Source organism: Henckelia pumila, chromosome 3 (genome assembly GCF_033568475.1).
Source record: "Henckelia pumila isolate YLH828 chromosome 3, ASM3356847v2, whole genome shotgun sequence".
In the NCBI taxonomy this organism is placed as follows: domain Eukaryota; kingdom Viridiplantae; phylum Streptophyta; class Magnoliopsida; order Lamiales; family Gesneriaceae; genus Henckelia; species Henckelia pumila.
In genome coordinates this window covers 86,545,851-86,567,019 of record NC_133122.1, presented here as the reverse complement: position 1 = coordinate 86,567,019, position 21,169 = coordinate 86,545,851, and the positions used below count along the sequence as shown (strand labels likewise).

At 40.7% G+C, this 21,169-nt stretch overlaps 1 protein-coding gene across 1 annotated transcript; it reads right to left on the bottom strand.

Annotated features, from left to right (window-relative positions):
- Positions 1-670: 670 nt before the first annotated feature.
- LOC140889144 (uncharacterized) lies at positions 671-20,694 on the bottom strand. The gene is made up of 6 exons (XM_073296850.1): positions 19,942-20,694; positions 19,181-19,475; positions 18,573-18,781; positions 1,880-2,025; positions 1,328-1,490; positions 671-712 (listed from the first exon to the last, which is right to left on the bottom strand). The coding sequence occupies exons 1-6, from the start codon at positions 20,692-20,694 to the stop codon at positions 671-673; spliced, it is 1,608 nt and encodes a 535-aa protein (XP_073152951.1).
- Positions 20,695-21,169: the final 475 nt, after the last annotated feature.

The window sequence follows — 21,169 nt, the reverse complement described above, 5'->3', positions numbered from 1 at the left end:
AGCTTTAACTCAAACTAACTAAACACTTCAAAATTCAACACACACCTTCAAATTAAGTCCTTTCCCAACTCTAAACCATAAGAATCTATCAACACACATTATTTATCAAGAATTTCTCAAGAACGACTTACATATCACGATATCATAAACATCATGCTTTTATGCTTCTCAAACCTTAAAAATCATGCATAAAAACTCATCAACACACATCATTCCTTATCAAAATACATATATCTTGAATGGTGGTTTAAAAATTCTTTAGAAAATTGCCTTGAAATGGAGACGGAGTCGATTTGGAGTCTTGGCAACGAGCTAACCACGCAAAGAACGAGATTTTGAACTTTGGCTTACCAAAATCCTTAAGAACCGTGAAGATTCAAGACAAAAAATAAGAAGAAGAAGATGAGATAATAGAGAGAAGGGGGAGGAACCGTGTAGATGAGGGGAAAAACAATGAATGTCAAGGGAACAAGGGCGCATGGAATTAATGGGGTGGGAACCCGGGTAGATAGATAGAATAACAATAAAAATTGTGTGTTGACTACATAAAACAGGATCAGAGCACACATCCCGACTTGTACTGATAGAATTACTACCTCTCAAATCGTTTATCAAAAACATTTCAATTTTATACTCAAAACACTCGTAAAAATACGTTCTAACACCTCGTTCATAGGTTAGTCTCGTCCCGTAAGTCCAGAATCAACTCGACCTGAAATCATTTACTTAATCAAAATTGTTAAACGTAAAATAAACATAATCATGAAATCATAATCATTAAATCATAACTTAAACAATATATTATATAAAATCATTAAATATTATTTTAAAATTATTGTGAGCGAGTTTAGTGAATTTGGACCTTACAATTCTACCCTTCTTAAATGAATTTCGTCCTCGAAATTCGGCTTACCAAAAAGTTCTGGGTATCGGCTACGCATATCTTTTTAGGTCTCCCAAGTGGCCTCTTTCACTAATTGATTGCGCCATAAGACCTTTACCATCTTGATCTCTTTGTTTCTCAGCTTCCGGACTTGTGTATCCAAAATTTGGATAGGTAATTCTTCATAAGACAAGCCTGGTGTCCATAGAACTGGCTCATGGCGAATGACGTGGGAAGGATTTGAGATATACTTTCTCAACATTGAGACATGGAATACGTTGTGTACATCTTCCAAGTTTGGAGGCAATGCTACTAGGTAAGCTCTTGTTCCAACCTTGTCTAGGATCTCGACAGGTCCTATATATCTTGGGCTCAGCTTCCCTTTCTTTCCAAACCTTAAGACTCCTTTCCAAGGTGATACTTTCAAGAACACATGTCACCTACCTGGAACTCCAAGTCTCTACGCCTCTTATCGGCGTAGCTTTTCTGTCGACTTTGTGCTGTCAACATTCTGTCCTTGACTTTTGCTACCATGTCGACTATCTGCTGCACTATTTCTCGCCCTAATACAGCTCTTTCTCCCACTTCATCCCAATGCAATGGAGTCCTACACTTTCTCCCATAAAAAGCCTCATAAGGAGCCATTCCAATAGTACTTGATAACTATTGTTATATGTGAACTCCACTAAAGGCAAATTCGATTCCCAATTACTTTCGAAGTCAATCATGCAAGCCCTGAGTAAATCCTCCAATATCTGAATCAATCGCTCAGATTGTCCATCTGTCCGCGGATGAAAAGTTGTACTAAAATCTAGCTTTGTTCCCAATCCATGATGTAAACTCTTCCAAAAGTTTGAAGTGAACCTGGGATCCCTATTAAAGACTATCATTGTTGGAATTCCATGCAATCTGACTACCTCTCGAATATACAAATCTGCATATTGATTCATCGAGAAGTTGTTTCTGACTGGTAGGAAGTGAGCTGACTTTGTCAACCTGTCAACTATCACCAATATTGAATTCATTCTTCGTGGTGTAATTGGAAATCCAACAACAAAGTCCATGGTGACATCTTCCCATTTCCATGTGGGAATGGGTAATGGTTTCAGATGTCCTGCTGGCCTTTGATGTTTAACTTTTACCTGTTGACATGTCAAACATTCGTTAACAAACTTAACGATGTATTTCTTCATACCTGGCCACCAGTATAGCATCTGTAAATCCTTGAACATTTTTTTACTCCCTAGGTGAATAGAATACTGTACAGTGTGGGCCTCAGTCATCACATCTGAAAAAGTGGGTGCCCGGTTAGCCAACTTGTGGCTAAGGGCTTTTATGACTCTATGTATAAACAATCTTTTGTTTAATATAATTTACACTTTTTATAATGACATTTACTTTATCTTTTATCATATTATTATGTTGTGACGTATTATACGATGTTTAGATACAGACCTTGAATATACTAGAGTGCATGTAAGATGTGATAGTACATATGGATGACTATCATGAGACACATCTTATAAGCACTGTATATTCTAAACAGTTTCTAGTCAATTGAGCCGTCCGCAAATAAGGATAAGGATCGTTCGAGATTGAGACTAGCATTTGCGATGCCGAGTACCACGTTTCATTGGTATGGAACATGGAGTTGTTCAAAGCATGCAAATGGATATTCATATGATTAATGATCGAACTACCCTATTCGAACTTTCCAAGTGGTTATCATTATTTGAGTGGATAAGTCCGCGGTTTTGGTTGTACACCATTAGTCCTTATTACTTGAAACATCATGGAGACTCTATATGCTAGTACTGTACTTTGACTCGTTTACTGTAGTAGCCCGTAACCAAAATCAGTAATTAGGGAATTAATCATAATTACTTGGGAAGAGTTCGGAAGCTCCGAAGGTGAGTTCGGAAGCTCCGAACAGGATCGAAAGCTCCGATGCAGGATCGGAAGCTCCGATGGTATTACGTCAGGAATGACGTGTGGCAAGATCGGAAGCTCCCATCAGGATCGGAAGCTCCGATCACCCCTATCCGAAGTCAACAAGTGATATTTTGACACGTGGCAGATCAGGATATTCGGAAGCTCCGATGTCAGGATCGGACGTTCCGATCGAGGTTCAGACGTTCCGATCGAGGTTCAGACGTTCTGATCGAGGATCGGAGGCTCCGATCGTTGTCTATAAATAAAAGGCCGAGAATTCACTTTCAATTGCCAATTCCAGATTTCCTCTCTACTCTAGTTTTATTCGAGTTGTTCTAGCCTTCCTAGGCTTGACCCGGGAGTCGTCGAGGCGTTTGATAGTCGTAGCGGAGTTGTGCCCAAGTTCTGGAGGCATCGACATCAAAGGGAACGGACGAAGGTATAGTTTTTGCTTCCTATAAATATTTAGGAGTATGAAATAGCTTAGTTAAGGCTTTTAGAGCACTATAATGACAGTAGTATCATTTGGCAGTGTAGAGCAGACTATAGGCGTGGACCTAGAGTTGGTAGAGCCTGCACTGATTTGAGGTACGAAAGTACTGTTCGAGATATCCTGACTGAGTATGCATGTATTATGTGACTGCATGGTTTATATATCATTGATTTATGCTGCATTCATTTGCATACTGAGCTATCTCTTTCGAGATGTCTGTTAGTAGGGTTTTTCCCTATCCTGTTAGTGGTTGGACTTCCATCGATTTGGGTGCGGCATATCCACTGGTATTATGGTATGGGAGCCACCTCCTGAAGCGACGGCACAACGTCCTACATACCAGGGCCCGGTCTATCTCTGTTATCTGATCCTTGACCTCGAGTTTATAGGGAGTTCACTTTGCATGCATGTATACTCATACTCTTGTACTGAGCGTTTTATGCTCACGTCTCGTACTCTGTATTTTTGGACACCCTATTCCATGGGGCAGGTTTGCGATTGGACGAGGCGGGTGGATCCAAGAGGGTCTAGGCAGTTGTTGGTCAGCTGGAGCTTCGCCTAGGTTTTATTCTATTGTTATTTGGATTAATACAGTTATTCGATCTTGTTGTATAATATTTTGGTATTTACAGATCCCTTGCCTTGGGATTGTATACTGTTTATGGTTTCCGCAGTTTTATTCTGATATCCGTTTAATTAAGTTAATTGCATGCCTAAGTTCTATTTAGTAGGTGATCCAGGTAAGGGTCACTACATTTATGGTATCAGAGCATGCATAGTATTCTTGGGATTTAGACTCTGTATAAGGTAACCATGAGGTGCTTTTGTAGATGGCGAACTACGATGACCAGAGTAGCCATGGTAGTGGAGGCGGTCGTTGGGGCGATGCCGACCGAGAACGGCGTCATCGTCATCATGACGACGAGCATTTCACTGTGCGTCGATTCTTAGCTATGGGAGGAAAATACAGCTTCTGAAAAGCTGACAGCTCTGGGATGAAGTATAATATGTTCCTTCAGGGCCTTAACCCTGAGATCCATGACCGTGTGGCGGTTGGCGACGACATGTCCTACGAGGGTTTGGTGAGCCGTTGTCACCAGGCGGAGGACAGCATTCGGCGGAACAGGTCTTTCCCTCAGTCGAGGCCTGCTAGTTCTTTGGGTCCCCGTGCCCAATATTTCAAGAATTCTGGATCTACTTCTTCCTCTGGTTCTGGAGGTGTTGTCCGTTTCGGAAAGAAGGACAAGTGTGATCACTGTGGGAAGAACCATCCGACCGACCGTTGCCATAGAGCTTTTGGAGCTTGTTTCCGCTGTGGAGATACTGGTCATATCCGGAGGGATTGTCCACTATCTGGGGGAGGAGGTTCTGGTTCTGGTTCAGGATCTGGTTCTCAGGCTACCGTTCAGCAGAGGACGCAGGGACAGCCTGCTGGTAGTTCTCATTTGAGGCCACGAGCTTCTGGCCAGGTATTTTCCTGAGACATGATCAGGCAGTGGAGGAGAATGAGAAAGTCATCGCAGGTACATTTTTGCTTTATGGTATACCTGCTCTTGTACTTATTGACACTGGTGCATCTCATTCCTTCATTTCTGCACGTTTTGTTAAGAGGCATAATTTATCATACATTGCACTAGACGTAGTGATGTCTGTTTCTACTCCGACGGGCCAATATGCTTTGGCTAAGCGTCTAGTGATGGGTTGCCCTTTAGAGTTCCAAGGGAACATTCTGTTAGCGAATCTCATGGTCTTGGCGATGGACGACTTTGATTGCATTCTGGGAATAGATATGTTGACTACCTATCGAGCTTCAGTGGACTGCTATTAGAGATTAGTATGCTTTCATCCGGAGGGGAGTGAGAGCTGGTTTTTCTATGGAGAGGGAGCGCGACCCACGATGCCCTTGGTATCAGCTTTGAGAGCCTGTCGAGCTCTAGAGTCTGGCGGGGAAGGCTACCTTATCTACGCAGTTGATTTTTCCGCTGAAAGCGTTGGGATAGAGAGTATTCTTGTTGTGGATGAATTTCCAGATGTTTTTCCTGATGAGATTCCGGGTTTTCCTCCTGTTAGGGAAGTCGAGTTTGACATAGAGTTGATTCCGGGTGCTTCACCTATTTCTCGAGCACCGTATTATCTGGCTCCGTCAGAGATGCGTGAGTTGAAGAATCAGCTACAGGATCTTTTGGACAAGGGGTACATTCATCCTAGTGTATCTCCTTGGAGAGCTCCTGTTCTTTTTGTAAAGAAGAAGGATGGGTCGATGCGGCTGTGCATTGACTATCGGCAGCTGAATCGAGTCACTGTGAAGAACAAGTATCCGTTGCCTCGTATTGATGACTTGTTTGATCAGCTGCAGGGCACGCTAGTTTACTTCAAGATTGACGTGAGATCTGGGTATCATCAGTTGAGAGTCCGTGATCAGGATGTAGCCAAGACTGCATTCCGTACTCGCTATGGGCATTACGAGTTCCTATTGATGCCATTTGGTTTGACTAATGCGTCGGCTATGTTCATGGATCTGATGAACCGTGTCTTCAGGGAGTATTTGGACAAGTTTGTCGTGGTATTCATTGACGACATCTTGGTGTATTCGCGTAATACGGAAGAGCATGTTTCTCACTTGCGGTTGGTACTGCAGACTCTTTGAGATGAGCAGTTGTACGCCAAGCTGAGCAAGTGTGAGTTCTGGATGGATCGAGTGGTCTTTCTTGGTCATATCATATCCAGGGAGGGGATTTCTGTTGATCCAAGCAAGATTGAGGTGGTGCTTAATTGGTCGCGTCCGACGATAGTTGTTGAGATCCGTAGTTTTCTGGGTCTAGCAGGGTACTATCGTCGTTTCATCCTGAACTTCTCTCAACTAGCTCGACCTTCGACGCAGCTTACCCGCAAGGGTGTGGATTTCGAGTGGTCCTCCGAGTGTGAGGAGAACTTCTGTGAGCTTTGACGGTGGTTGACTTCTGCGCCAGTGTTGGCATTACTGTCAGGATCTGGAGGGTACGTGGTGTACACTGATGCTTCTCTTCAGGGGTTAGGTTGTGTCCTGACTCATAATGGGTATGTGATCGCATACGCTTCTAGACAGCTGAAGCTTCACGAGGACAACTACCCAGTCCATGATTTGGAGTTAGCAGCCATTGTGTTCGCTTTGAAGATCTGGCGTCATTATCTGTATGGCGAGAAATTTGAGATCTTCACCGACCATAAGAGTCTCAAGTATTTGTTCACTCAGGCGGAGTTGAACATAAGGCAGAGACGTTGGATGGACTTGCTTAAGGACTATGATTGCGAGATTAAGTACCATCCGAGAGCTGCTAATCTCACCGCTGATGCTTTGAGTCGCAAGGTGAGACTATCCGCACTTCACACTTGTTCGATGTCTAGTGCGATCAGTGACTGTTGTACTTCAGGATATACCTTCAAGCATAAGAACGGTATGCTGAGTATCCAGATGTTTGCGATATTATCTGAGCCAGCTTTGTATTCGCGGATTCGAGAAGCTCAGATATCTGATTCGAAGACCGAGCATTTAGCTCATCTAGCTAACGAGGGTAGCTCATCTGGATTTTACTATCAGTCAGATGGCTTTCTGTGTTTGTCTGGTAGACTTGTGATTCCACAGGATGTAGAGTTGCGAGAGGAGATTTTGTCTCAGGCGCATCACAATAAGTTGAATATTCATCCTGGGAGCAACAAGATGTACAAGGATCTACGTACTCGTTTTTGGTGGAAGGGTATGAAACGCAGTGTTTATCAGTTTGTTTCGAGATGTTTGGTTTGTCAACAGGTCAAGGCAGACCACCGACGACCTGGAGGATTGCTTCACATTCTGCCTATTCCTGAATGGAAATGGGAGTTTATCACAATGGACTTTGTGACCCATTTGCCGTTATCCCCGAGGAACTGTGATGCTATCTGGGTTGTGGTAGACCGACTCACCAAGTCAGCGCATTTCATTTCCAATAGCCGTGAGTACAATATAGATCGTATGGCTCAGTTGTACATTCAGAAGATCGTTCGACTTCATGGAGTGCCTGTGAGCATTGTCAGCAATCAGGACCCTAGGTTTACTTCTAGATTCTGGGGGATTGTTCAGCGTGCGATGGGTACTACTCTCAGTTTGAGTACTGCCTATCATCCGGAGACTGATGGTCAGTCAGAGCGCACTATCCGTACTTTGGAGGATATGCTTAGAGCGTGCGTAATGGATTTTGGTTAAGCCTGGCAGGATCACTTGCCATTGATCGAGTTCGTGTACAACAACAGCTATCATACTAGTATTGGGATGGCACCTTTTGAGGCGTTGTACGGGCGACGTTGTCGTACTCCACTCTTCTGGGAAGATGTGGGGGAGAGACAGGCTGAGGGACCGGAGGTTATCCAGCAGACGATAGACATTGTTGATCAGATCAAGAAATGGATAAAGACTGCACAGGATCGTTAGGCCAGCTATGCTAATACCAAGCGTAGGCCTTTGCAGTTCGATGTCGGGGATAAAGTGTTTTTGAGAGTGTCACCTTTCCACAAGATTCTCAGATTTGGCCTTAAGGGCAAGTTGTCTCCCAGGTTTATCGGTCCGTTTGAGATCTTGGAGAGCATTGGCGATTTGGCTTATTGACTAGCTTTGCCACCTCATCTTTCCAGTATTCACGATGTGTTCCACGTATCTCTGTTGCGACGGTATGTGGTGGATGAGTCTCATATTCTGCAGTGGTCTGTGGTTCAAGTGAGCAAGGATTTGACCTATGTTGAGAAACCTATTCGTATCCTGGATTATAAGGATAAGGTTTTGCGGAACAAAGTCATTCCTTTGGTTTTAGTTCAGTGGGAGCGCCGAGGCACTGAGGAAGCTACTTGGGAGCTTGAGGACAGGATGCGTGAAGACCATCTTGAGTTGTTTTGATTTCATTCTTTAAGTTGTATTCAGTTGCAAACTCTGTAAACGTTTGATTTGAATAAAGAATGTTTCTCATTTCTGTATTACATTCAGTACTTAAGATCTGATTTCGACGACGAAATATCTTAAGTGGGGGAGAATGTAGTAGCCCGTAACCAAAATCAGTAATTAGGAAATTAATCATAATTACTTGGGAAGAGTTCGGAAGCTCTGAAGGTGAGTTCGGAAGCTTCGAACAGGATCGGAAGCTCCGATGCAGGATCGGAAGCTCCGATGGTATTACCTCAGGCATGACGTGTGGCAAGATCGGAAGCTCCGATCAGGATCGGAAGCTCCGATCACCCCTATCCGAAGTCAACAAGTGATATTTTGACATGTGGCAGATCAGGATCTTCGGAAGCTCTGATGTTAGGATCGGACGTTCCGATCGAGGTTCGGACATTTCGATTGAGGATCGGAGGCTCCGATCGTTGTCTATAAATAGAAGGCCAAGAATTCACTTTCAATTGCCAATTCCAGATTTCCTCTCTACTCTAGTTGTATTCGAGTTGTTCTAGCCTTCCTAGGCTTGACCCGGGAGTCGTCGAGGCGTTCGATAGTCGTAGCGGAGTTGTGCCCATGTTCTGGAGGCATCGACATCAAAGGGCTAATGACGGACGAAGGTATAGCTTTTGCTTCCTATAAATATTTAGGAGTATGCAATAGCTTAGTTAAGGCTTTTAGAGCACTATAATGACAGTAGTATCATTTGGCAGTGTAGAGAAGACTATAGGCGTGGACCTAAAGGTTGTAGAGCCTGCACTGATTCGAGGTACGAAAGTACTGTTCGAGATATCCTGACTGAGTATGCATGTATTATGTGAATGCATGGTTTATATGTCATTGATTTATGCTGCATTCATTTGCATACTGAGCTATCTCCTTCGAGATGTCTGTTAGTAGGGTTTTTCCCTATCCTGTTAGTGGTTGGACTTCCATCGATTTGGGTCTGGAATATCCACTGGTATTATGCTATGGGAGCCACTTCCTGAAGCGACAGCACAGCGTGCTACATACCAGGGCCCGGTCTGTCTCTGTTATCTGATCCTTGACCTCGAGTTTATAGGGAGTTCACTTTGCATGCATGTATACTCATACTCTTGTACATAGCGTTTTATGCTCACGTCTCGTACTCTGTATTTTTGGATACCCTATTCCATGGGGCAGGTTTGCGATTGGACGAGGCGGGTGGATCCAAGAGGGGCTAGGCAGTTGATGGTCAGCTGGAGCTTCGCCTAGGTTTTATTATGTTGTTATTTGGATTAATACAGTTGTTCGATCTGGTTGTATAATATTTGGGTATTTACAGATCCCTTGCCTTGGAATTGTATATTTTTTATGGTTTCCGCAGTTTTATTCTGATATCCGTTTAATTAAGTTAATTGCATGCCTAAGTTCTGTTTAGTAGGTGATCCAGGTAAGGGTCACTACATTTACCGACTCTATTGGGGTCATCAGGTGTCGGGATTGAGTACAGTTACGTTACATATAGGAGTCAATGCTTTGTTGTCAAGGATTCACCACACACTTGCGAGTGTGGATATCCTATGCGATCTGAGGAGATATTAGTATGACAAATCTCTTGCCAGAGTAAATGATGTGCTTTATGTTACTTGGTTTCCTAGTAGCACATGCGATGTCACTATTTGATCTTCAAGATGCATTGCATAGTTATCGAATCTCGAACGACTCTCGATGTACCAATGGTTGTTGATTCGATCGGGATATTTGGATGAAGGGACCGTACTGTACGCTAACCAAAATCTACTGGTTCTTGTAAACACTATCAGTGATACCTAGGGAATCATGGGGCGATGTTGCTAGACGCTCTTACCATGATTCGATGGGTAAGTCGGAAATTGTTGTTCCGAGTCACAAGGAATTGTGAGCCCACGGCTAGCTGCATCCCTGAACCATTGAGGGTTACACAAGTAATGGATTACTAATCCCCGTTGAGATAGTTAAATTTAAAGAGTTAAATTTAATGAAAGAGAAGTTGGACTTCAAAACTAAAGGGAGTGGAATTTCCTAAAATGACATAGGGATGGGCATTTTTGGAAATCACTGAATTCAGATTCAGAAAAATTATCCTGACTTTAAAAGGTGCAAAAATGGTTTCTGTGCACATTGGTAACATCAGTTTATCAATCGGAGTCATGATGAATTTAATATTAATTTTTATAATAACAGGTTTGGCTTGTTGGGCTTAAATTATGGATCATGGGCCCTAAGGTGTTAGTGTCCTAATATACATATAACTTAATCCAGTCTAGAAATTATATATATATATGCATGTGATTTTCGAAAATTTCATTGATACCAAGCTTGTATTTTTCGAAAATTACATAAAATAAAAGGAAGGAATTTTTGAAATTTCTTCCCTTTTTGAGAGATTTCATTCTGTGATTTTTATGAAAAATTACATTCTGAATTGACAGATCAAATCTGTTTAATCTCTTCGATTGATTTCTAGTGCAATCAATCAGAGGGTTTCAGTTTTCTGTTCGTGGACCTAATTCAGGAGTTGATCGAGCAAGTCATCAGTTCCTGGGATTTACAACAACAAAAGATTTAATCTGTTGGAGTTTATAATCAATCCATAGCTTGAAGAGGTAAAATATTAATTGTTATTATTATTTTACTTGCATAATTTAATCGTTAGGATTTGATACCCATGATATGGAATCGTTCCATATAAAAATTTTTAAACTTCCGCTGCACCGGGTATCAGATCTATGATCTGAAAACGTGTTCCAACAGTGGTATCAGAGCCAGGTTGCTCTCAGATCAAACGATTAAATTAATAGATTGTACAAAATTTTTGAGCCTCGGGTTTTAGAAACGAAAACAAAAATTTTTAAAATTAAATTTGATGGGCAAACCGGGGCAGCGATTGTCGCTGCAAGGGCCTGCGAGCGTCGCTGCCCAAGTCCAGCGATATGATCGCTGCCCATGGCAGCGCTGGGCGCTACCCAAGGGCAGCGACGGGCTGCCCGAGGCCATGCCCCACGTGGGGGCGGGGCTGCCCGGGAACGTCCCGGGCAGCCCGTAAAATTAAAATTTGTTTTTTTAATTAGAATTTTAAATTTTTGAAATTTTAGTTTTTGGTCCGATCGAAAATTGTTTTTGATTGGTCCACGAGGCATCGGGTCAAATTGTTTGAGTCCAAAATTTTTAAAATTAATTTTTGGATAAATTTGAATTTTTGGAAAATTTATAAATTTTATCCGTTAAATTAGATTTTATAAAATTAATTATTTTTGTACAATTGATGATAAGATATGATCTTATGTATATATTAGATAAAATTTGATTTTATCTTATAATTATGTTGTCATTGCATGTTATCAAATGATTTAATTATTGAATTAAATATTGGATAAAATGATCGATTGCCATGACCAATTTTGTAGGTGTATGTTAGGAAATTTACATTTGGTTTTTGTTATTGTTGTTGGGTTTTATTAATGTGCTTGGTTTATGGCCCAATTTGATTTGTCATTTGTAATAAAAAGTGGGCCTGGTTTATGGCCCGTTCCCACCCTTAAATATGTATCCCCTAATTGTCATCGAAATTTATTGTAAATTTATTAGACTTAGTGGGAGATAAAGATTTGAAGACAAAGGTGGGCCCAGCAGACAATAAAGACCGAAGAAATGTAAATTGGAAGCTCAATGTAATAGGATTGCATTGCATACTTGCATATCACCTAGGATTGGACTTAGACTCGTGATTGGCAACCACGGGTCGATTAGTTTTGGGGTCATCCTAAATATAATATATGATATTATTGTTGTATGCATGTTTAGACTAAATTGCATGAATCCCGCAAACATACAAATATGATATGATGAGACAATTTTTCAAAATTAAAAATCTCTCATTTTAAATATGATTTAAAATTGATATCAAGATAAACAAAAGGGAATTTAAATATTGTTTAAATGTTCCTACCTTCCATCAACGATCAATGTATGAGATGCTACACGCGGGCACGGTCCGGCTCATATTATTGGGGGGGGGGGGGGGGGGGGGTGGCGTTCGTCGGAAAGCTGTACATTGGATCGACACATGTTGTAATTTGGGTGGAACTCCCATGAGATTGGCTCATATTATTGGGGATCCACATGGCGACCGTCCATCACAACTTAATATTGATGAGTCATCTTGACATGTCACAATAAACAGATTCATATTATTGGGCTCTTATTGGACATTAGGTAAAAAACATGGGGGTTGCTTTGGAAGCAATTGGGCTCTACCTTTTGAAAATTATGGTTGGCTGATATTATTCGGGACTATGATTTGTCAATTGGACTCCATGTTCCCACTAAGGAAATCGATTTCTCGTTTTCACTAGAGGGTAGTGAAATCGTTAAAATAGTGGGAGTGAAATTCATAAAATTAAATCTCCCCATATTTTATGTCTTAGTAAATTAATTAAGCAATAAATGATTATTGTACGTTTCTTTTCAGTATTTCATTACAATGAATTCGCGCAATCCACTATTCTCTATTCTCGAACAAAACAAACTGACTGGCGCAAAATACACGGAATGGTTCTGCAAGTTAAAGATTATTTTTAGTTTTGAAAAGGCTTTCTACGCGTTAGAAAAGCCTCCTCCGAAGGAAGCCCTGGCTAATACAAGTCCGGAAGAGTTGGCCAAACTTGATCTATGGTGGGACCATGATATCAAGGCCAAATGCTACATGCAGACTTCGATGTCTGATGAACTTCAGAGGCGATTTGAGGATGCCGTGAATGCTGCTGACATTCACAAGAACCTCAAGGACCATTTTGGAGCTCAGTCAAGATCCGAGAGGTATGCCACCATGAAAGAGCTTATGACATGCCGCATGCGAGATGGGACTTCGGTCCGTGAGCATGGGGTACACATGATTGGGCTCATTGAAAAGTTGGTAACACTCGACTTGACATTGGAGCATGAACTAAACGCGGACTTGTTACTTCTTTCTCTTCCTTCGTCGTTTGACGGCTTAGTGATGAACTTCAATATGAACAAGATAGAGGCCACCCTTGAAGAGATGGTCAATATTCTTGTGACTTATGAGGCCACATTAAAGAAGGATAAACCGGTACTCTTGATTGGTTCCTCTTCTAACTCTAAGAAAGGGCCAAGTGGAAAGAGTAAGAAACGTTCTGCCCCACCCAAGAAAATAGTACCAAAAAAGAAGAGCAAGACAAAGGCTTCAAATGGGAACAAATCTGAAGATGTTTGCCATCACTGCAAGAAACCCGGTCATTGGAAACGTAACTGCAAGGAATATCTCGAGCAGTTGCAAACTGCAAAGGGTATGTTTTACATTGAAATAAATGTTTCACTTAATACTACTTCTTGGGTATTGGATACCGGATGTGTATCTCACATTTGCAATGATTTGCAGGTGATGACAAGAAGTCGTAAGCTTAGGATGGGTGAGACCCAGCTAAGGCTCGAAAATGGTTCTAGAGTTGAAGCCAAAGCTGTGGGAGATGTTTATTTGGTTTTGCAGAACGATTTTAAGTTATTTTTGAGAGATGTTTTATTTGTGCCAGATTTAGTTAAAAACATTATTTCTGTTTCTATGCTTGATAGAGATGGTTTTTCTTGCAATTTTGTGAATGAGATTTGCAATATTTACAAGAATGAATGTTTGATTGGAAATTGACAACTTGAAAACGATCTATATAACTTAAAATTAAAAGACGTTCCAATTAATTATGTTGATAAAACGGTAACAACAAATAAAAGGAAAAACGATAGTCAAAACCCGGCAAACCTTTGGCATGCTAGGCTAGGTCATATTTCCTCAAGGAGGATGAACAAGCTAGTGGGAGAGGGCATGTTTGATATGTCTGATATTAAATCTCTACCTACTTGTGAGTCCTGCCTAAAAGGAAAAATTACTAAATCTCCTTTCAAAGGATACCTGAGCGTTGGCAAAATCTGTTGGATTTGATCCATACAGATGTTTGCGGTCCATTTAGTATTGGTACTAAATTTGGTCACACCTACTTCATTACCTTTACTGATGATTATTCTAGGTATGGGTATTTATATTTGATGAAATATAAGTCTGAAGCATTTGAAAAGTTCAAAGAATTCAAGGCTGAAGTAGAAAACAAACTAGGTAAGAGTATTAAAGCACTTCGATAGGATCGAGGTGGAGAATATTTAAGTACCGAGTTTTTGGACTATCTAAAAGAGAATGGGATTCTCTCTCAGTGGACTCCTCCTATGACACCTCAGCTTAATGGTGTTTCGGAGCATCGCAATCGAACTTTGTTGGACATGGTTTGATCCATGATGAGCTTCACTGAGCTCCCATCTTCGTTTTGGGGCTATGTGCTTGAAACGGCGATATTGTTGTTGAACAATGTCCACACTAAAGCAAAGGATAAAACTCCATACGAGTTATGGAATGGCAAAGCTCCTAATTATTCGTACTTAAGGATTTGGGGATGTCCTTCTTACGTGAAGCGGACAGTGGGAGATAAGTTGGATAGTCGATCCACCTTATAATATTTGGTAGTGTATCCGAAGAATTCAATCGGATATTATTTCTATCATCCTACTGAAACAAAAGTGTTTGTTTCGAGGAATGTCACCTTCATGGAGAAGGAGTTCTTACTTGATAAGAAAGACAAGATGATGGAACTCGAAAAAATTCGAGAAGAACCTGAGATACAAAATAACGATCCCACACCTCAGGAACCATTAAACGACACGCCTCTTTCTAGAAGATTCGAGAGGACTTCTAGACCTCCTATTCGATATGGTCTACTTCTTGAAGGGGATCAAAGTGAACCCGACATTGGATGTGATCCAAGAAACTTCTAGGAAGCAATTTCTGATGCGGATTCAAATTTATGGCTTGAAGCTATGCAGTCGGAAATAGACTCGATGCATACAAACCAAGTTTGGTCTTTAGTAGATCCTCCCGATGGAATTGTTCCAATAGGGTATAAATGGATCTACAAGAAAAAACTTGGGCCTGATGGTAAGGTACTGACCTACAAGGCAAGATTGGTAGCAAAAGGTTATACTCAAAGACAAGGAGTTGATTATGATGAAACTTTTTCACCAGTCACAATGTTCAAGTCCATAAGAATTCTTATTGCCATAGCAGCTTGGTATGACTATGAGATATGGCAAATTTATGTGAAGATTGCATTTCTTAATGGAAACATTAAGGAAGAAATCTATATGATGCAGCCCTAGGGATTCACATCCATGGGAAGCGAGCATAAGGTATGAAAGCTTCAGAGATCAATTTATGGTCTCAAACAGGCATCAAGAAGTTGGAACCAGAAATTTGATGAAACAATAAAGGATTTTGGTTTCATCAAGAACATGGAGGAACCATGCGTGTACAAGAAAGTAGTTAAGGATGTTGTGACATTCTTAGTACTTTATGTTGATGACATCCTACTCATTGGGAATGATATAGGGATGTTGCAGTCAACAAAGATATGGTTATCAGGTAGATTCTTGATGAATGATTTGGGTGAGGCGTCCTATATTCTTGGAATGCAGATCTATAGAGATAGATATAAGAGAATGATAGGACTCACTCAAACAACCTACATCGACACCATATTGAAAAGGTTTTCTATGGATGAGCCCAAGAGAGGACATCTACCTATGTGTCATGGAGTTTCTCTATCCAAGTCTATGTCTCCGAAGACTGACGAAGAGATAAAGAAAATGACACACATACCATATGCGTCAGCCAAAGGGAGTATCATGTATGGGATGATATCTACCAGACCGGATGTGGCATTTGCTCTGAGTGTCACGAGCAGATATTAAGCCAATCCCGGTCAAATGCATTGGAAAGCCGTAAAGGATATTCTTAAGTACTTGAGAAGGACTAAGAATGTATTCATGGTTTATGGAGGAAGAGAATTGAAATTGGAAGGCTATACCAACTCTAGCTTCCAAAGAAACGTGGATGACTCGAAATCAACCTCTGGATTTGTATTCATGCTAAATGGCAGTGTTGTCTCTTGGAAGAGTTCCAAGCAGGACACCACAGCGGATTCCACCACTGAGGCAGAATACATTGCAGCATCAGCTGCTGCTAAAGAGGCCTTTTGGATGAGGAATTTCATCCAAGAGTTGGGTGTCATTCCTGAAGCTGTTGGTCCCGTCCCGGTGTACTGTGACAACACTGGTGCCGTTGCTCAGGCAAAGGAACCAAGGTCTCATCAAAGATCCAAACACATACTGAGGAATACCACATCATCCGGGAGATCGTGGAAAGAGGAGACATCACTGTCGAGAGAGTGACCTCTACAGACAATATCGCTGATCCACTTACTAAGCCCTTTCCAGGACCATTGTTTGACAAACATCACGAAGCAATGAGATTATAGTATGAATAGTTGGCTTTAGAGCAAGTGGGAGATTGAAAGAGTGGGTGCCCGATTAGCCAACTTGTGGCTAAGGGCTTTTATGACTCTATGTATAAACAATCTTTTGTTTAATATAATTTACACTTTTTATAATGACATTTACTTTATCTTTATCATATTATTTTGTTGTGACGTATTATACAATGTTTAGATAAAGACCTTGAATATACTAGAGTGCATGTAAGATGTGATAGTACATATGGATGACTATCATGAGACACATCTTATAAGCACTGTATATTCTAAAACAGTTCCTAGTCAATTGAGCCATCCGCAAATAAGGATAAGGATCGCTCGAGATTGAGACTAGCATTTGCGATGCCAAGTACCACGTTTCATTGGTATGGAACACGGAGATGTTCAAAGCATGCAAATGGATATTCATATGATGAATGATCGAACTACCCTATTCGGACTTTCCAAGTGGTTATCATTATTTGAGTGGATAAGTCCGCGGTTTTGGTTATACACCATTAGTCCTTATTACTTGAAACATCATGGAGACTCTATATGCTAGTACTGTACTTTGACTCGTTTACCGACTCTATTGGGGTCATCAGGTGTCGGGATTGAGTACAGTTACGACACATATAGGAGTCCATGCTTTGTTGTCAAGGATTCACCACACGCTTGCGAGTGTGGATATCCTATGCGATCTGAGGAGATATTAGTGTGACAAATCTCTGGCCAGAGTAAATGATGTGCTTTAGGTTACTTGGTTTCCTAGTAGCACATGCGATGTCACTATTTGATCTTCAAGATGCATTTCATAGTTATCGAATCTCGAACGACTCTCGATGTACCAATGGTTATTGATTCGATCGGGATATTTGGATGAAGGGACCGTACTGTACGCTAACCAAAATCTACTGGTTCTTGCAGGCACTTCAGTGATACCTAGGGAATCATGGGGCGATGTTTCTAGACGCTCTTACCATGATTCGATGGGTAAGTCGGAAATTGTTGTTCCGAGTTACAAGGAGTTGTGAGCCCATGGCTAGCTGTATCCCTGAACCATTGAGGCTTACACAAGTAATAGATTACTAATCCCTGTTGAGATAGTTAAATTTAAAGAGTTAAATTTAATGAAAGAGAAGTTGGACTTCAAAACTAAAGGGAGTGAAATTTCCTAAAATGACATAGGGATGGACATTTTTGGAAATCACTGAATTCGGATTCAGAAAAATTATCTTGACTTTAAAAGGTGCAGAAATGGTTTCTGTGCACATTGGTAAAATCAGTTTATCAATCGGAGTCATGATAAATTTAATATTAATTTCTATAATTACAGGCTTGGCTTGTTGGGCTTAAGTTATGGATCATGGGCCCTAAGGAGTTAGTGTCCTAATAGACATATAACTTAATCCAGTCTAGAAATTATATATATATATATGCATGTGATTTTCGAAAATTTCATTGATTCCAAGCTTGTATTTTTCGAAAATTACATAAAATAAAAGGAAGAAATTTTTGAAATTTCTTCTCCCCTTTTTGAGAGAATTCAGTCTGTGATTTTTATGAAAAATTACATTTTGAATTGACAGATCAAATCTGTTTAATCTATTCGATAAACATCTTATTGATTTCTAGTGCAATCAATCAGAGGGTTTCAGTTTTCTGTTCGTGGACCTAATTCAGGAGTTGATCGAGCAAGTCATCAGTTCCTGGGATTTACAACAAGAGCAGATTTAATCTGTTGGAGTCCATAATCAAGCCATAGCTTGAAGAGGTAAAATATTAATTGTTATTATTATTTTACTTGCATAATTTAATTTTTAGGATTTGATACCCATGATATGGAATCGTTCCATATAAAAATTTTTAAACTTCCGCTGCACCGGGTATCAGATCTATGATCTGAATACGTGTTCCAACAACATCTTCCCTCAGTGAATCTACTGATGCTACCCACATTCGTCCTTTGTGATGCACGATCCCTTCCTTCACTATATACAATGCACCTCCATTGGCTTCATCTTTAAGTTTCGAACTTAGCAATTGCTGGTCTGAAGACTGACCTGTTTTAATCATGTCGTGAAAACTTGGAATCATTGATAAGGCTGATAGGGCACAAACTTCCATCGGCTCAACTACTTCCAATCTAAGTCGTTCAAAATCTGAAATCAACTCATGTTGAGTTGTCATTCTGTTCAAAGTCACAAACTTGCAACTCAAAGCATCAGCTACTACATTAGCTTTACCCGGGTGGTAGCTAATGTCACAGTCATAATCTTTCACCAATTCGAGCAATCTTCTCTGCCTCATGTTCAACTCCTTCTAGGTGAAGAAGTACTTCAGAATCTTATGATCGGTGAAAATCTGACACTTCTCACCATAAATGTAATGTCTCCACATTTTCAGTGCGAAGAAAACTGCTGCCAATTCGAGGTCATGGGTTGGGTAATTCTTTTCATGAATCTTCAACTGTCATGAAGCATATGCTATTAAATTTCCATCTTGCATCAAGACAGCCCCTAATCCACTCTTCTAAGAATCTGTATAAATTACTAATCGACCTGTGCCTTCTGGTATGGCTAGTACAGGTGCTGTCATCAACTTTTCCTTCAACTCCAGGAAGCTTTTCTTACACTGATCAGACCATTCAAACTTCACACTTCTTCGAGTTAATGACGTTAGTGGCAGCGCTATCTTGGAGAAATCCTGAATGAATCTCCTATAGTAACCCGCTAATCCCAAGAAACTCCATATCTCTATAGCATTCTTTGGAGTAATCCAATTTTTAATTGCTTCTATCTTTGCTGGATCAACCTCTATTCCCTTTGCCGAAACTATGTGACCCAAAAATGCAATCTGATCCAGCCAAAATTCACACTTACTGAACTTAGCAAACAATTGTTTTTCTTTCAGAATCTGCAAGACTGTAGTTAGATGCTGACGATGCTCATCCAAACTACGAGAGTAAACCAGAATGTCATCTATGAATACTATGACAAACTGATCCAAGAAAGACTGGAACACTCTGTTCATAAGATCCATGAATACTGCCGGTTCATTGGTAACTCCAAATGGCATGACTAAAAACTCGTAGTGGCCATAACGAGTCCTGAAAGCCATTTTATGAATATCTTCATCTTTCACCTTCAATTGCTGATAACCTGATCTCAAATCGATCTTGGAGAACACTACTGTCCCTAATAACTGATCAAACAAATCAACAATCCTTAGCAGTGGGTATTTGTTCTTCACTGTTACTCGATTCAGCTCTCTATAATCATTGCACAGTCTCATAGACCCATATTTTCTTGACAAACAATACCGGTGCACCCCATGACGATACACTTGGTCTAATAAAGCCTTTATTGAGTAGCTCTTGTAGTTTTTCCTTCAATTCGTTCATTTCAGTCGGTGCTAACCTATATGGTGGTTTGGAAGCTGGTTGGGTTACGGGCTTTAATTCAATCCCAAATTCTACCTCCCTAGCTGGAGGTAATCCTGCAATATCATCAGGAAATACTTCTGAGAAATCTCTCACTACCTCGACGTCTTCAAGTTTCGGTCGAGGAAATTCTTTGTCGCAAGTAACACTTGCAAGGAAACCTGCACATCCTTTACTCAACAATTTCCATGCCTTACCCACTGAAATTAATATAGATAAATTATTTTTCGATGTGGCATGGAATAAAAACGGTTCTTCATCCTTAGTTTTCAAGGAAACCGTCCTCTGTTTACAATCTATGGTAGCCTCGTCTTGAGACAACCAATCCATCCCAAATATCACGTCGAAGTCAGACATATTCAGGATAATAAGATAAGCAAGCAACTCATGACCCTGAATTTGTACACTGCATTCTCTAATAATCAAATCACTACTCAATTCTTCCCCTGAAGGCAAGGATATACTAAATCCCGATATTGACTTATCCGGTACCAAACCCGATTTATTAACAAATTCAAGAGATATGAATGAATGTGTAGCTCCAGTATCAATTAAGATATGAACGGGATTACTGGAAACATTAATCATACCTGTAACGATGTTTGTATTCGGATCCACTTGATCGCGTGTCATTGCTTGTCCTCTTACCGATTATTTGGATTGAGGGCAATCTTTTTGATAGTGCCCTGGATTTTTGCAAAGGAAACATACTCCAGTCCCTACCATGCATTGACCTGTGTGAAGTTTTCCACATTTTTAACAAGTTGTTGGTGCACTTGCCGGTTTTGGTGCTAGTAGAGCCAACTGTTTCTGCCCTTGAGGTTGAGGCTGCTGTTGTTGGTACGGTCGGTGTTGGGGAGGGGCTTGGTAGGGCCTTTTTCTGCTAGAATTTCCTTGCTGGTCTCGACCCTGATAACTAGATCTCTTTGCCTGTGACTCTTTGATAATGTCATTTCTGTCCTTTTCGGACAGCATGGCCTTATCTTCCGCATCTTTGTAATTTTTTGCTCCACTTAGTCTAACATCCTTTCTGATGAAGGCATTCAACCCTTCTGTAAAGTGTTTCAACTCTCCATCAGGATCACCAGAAATCATCGGTACAAAGTAT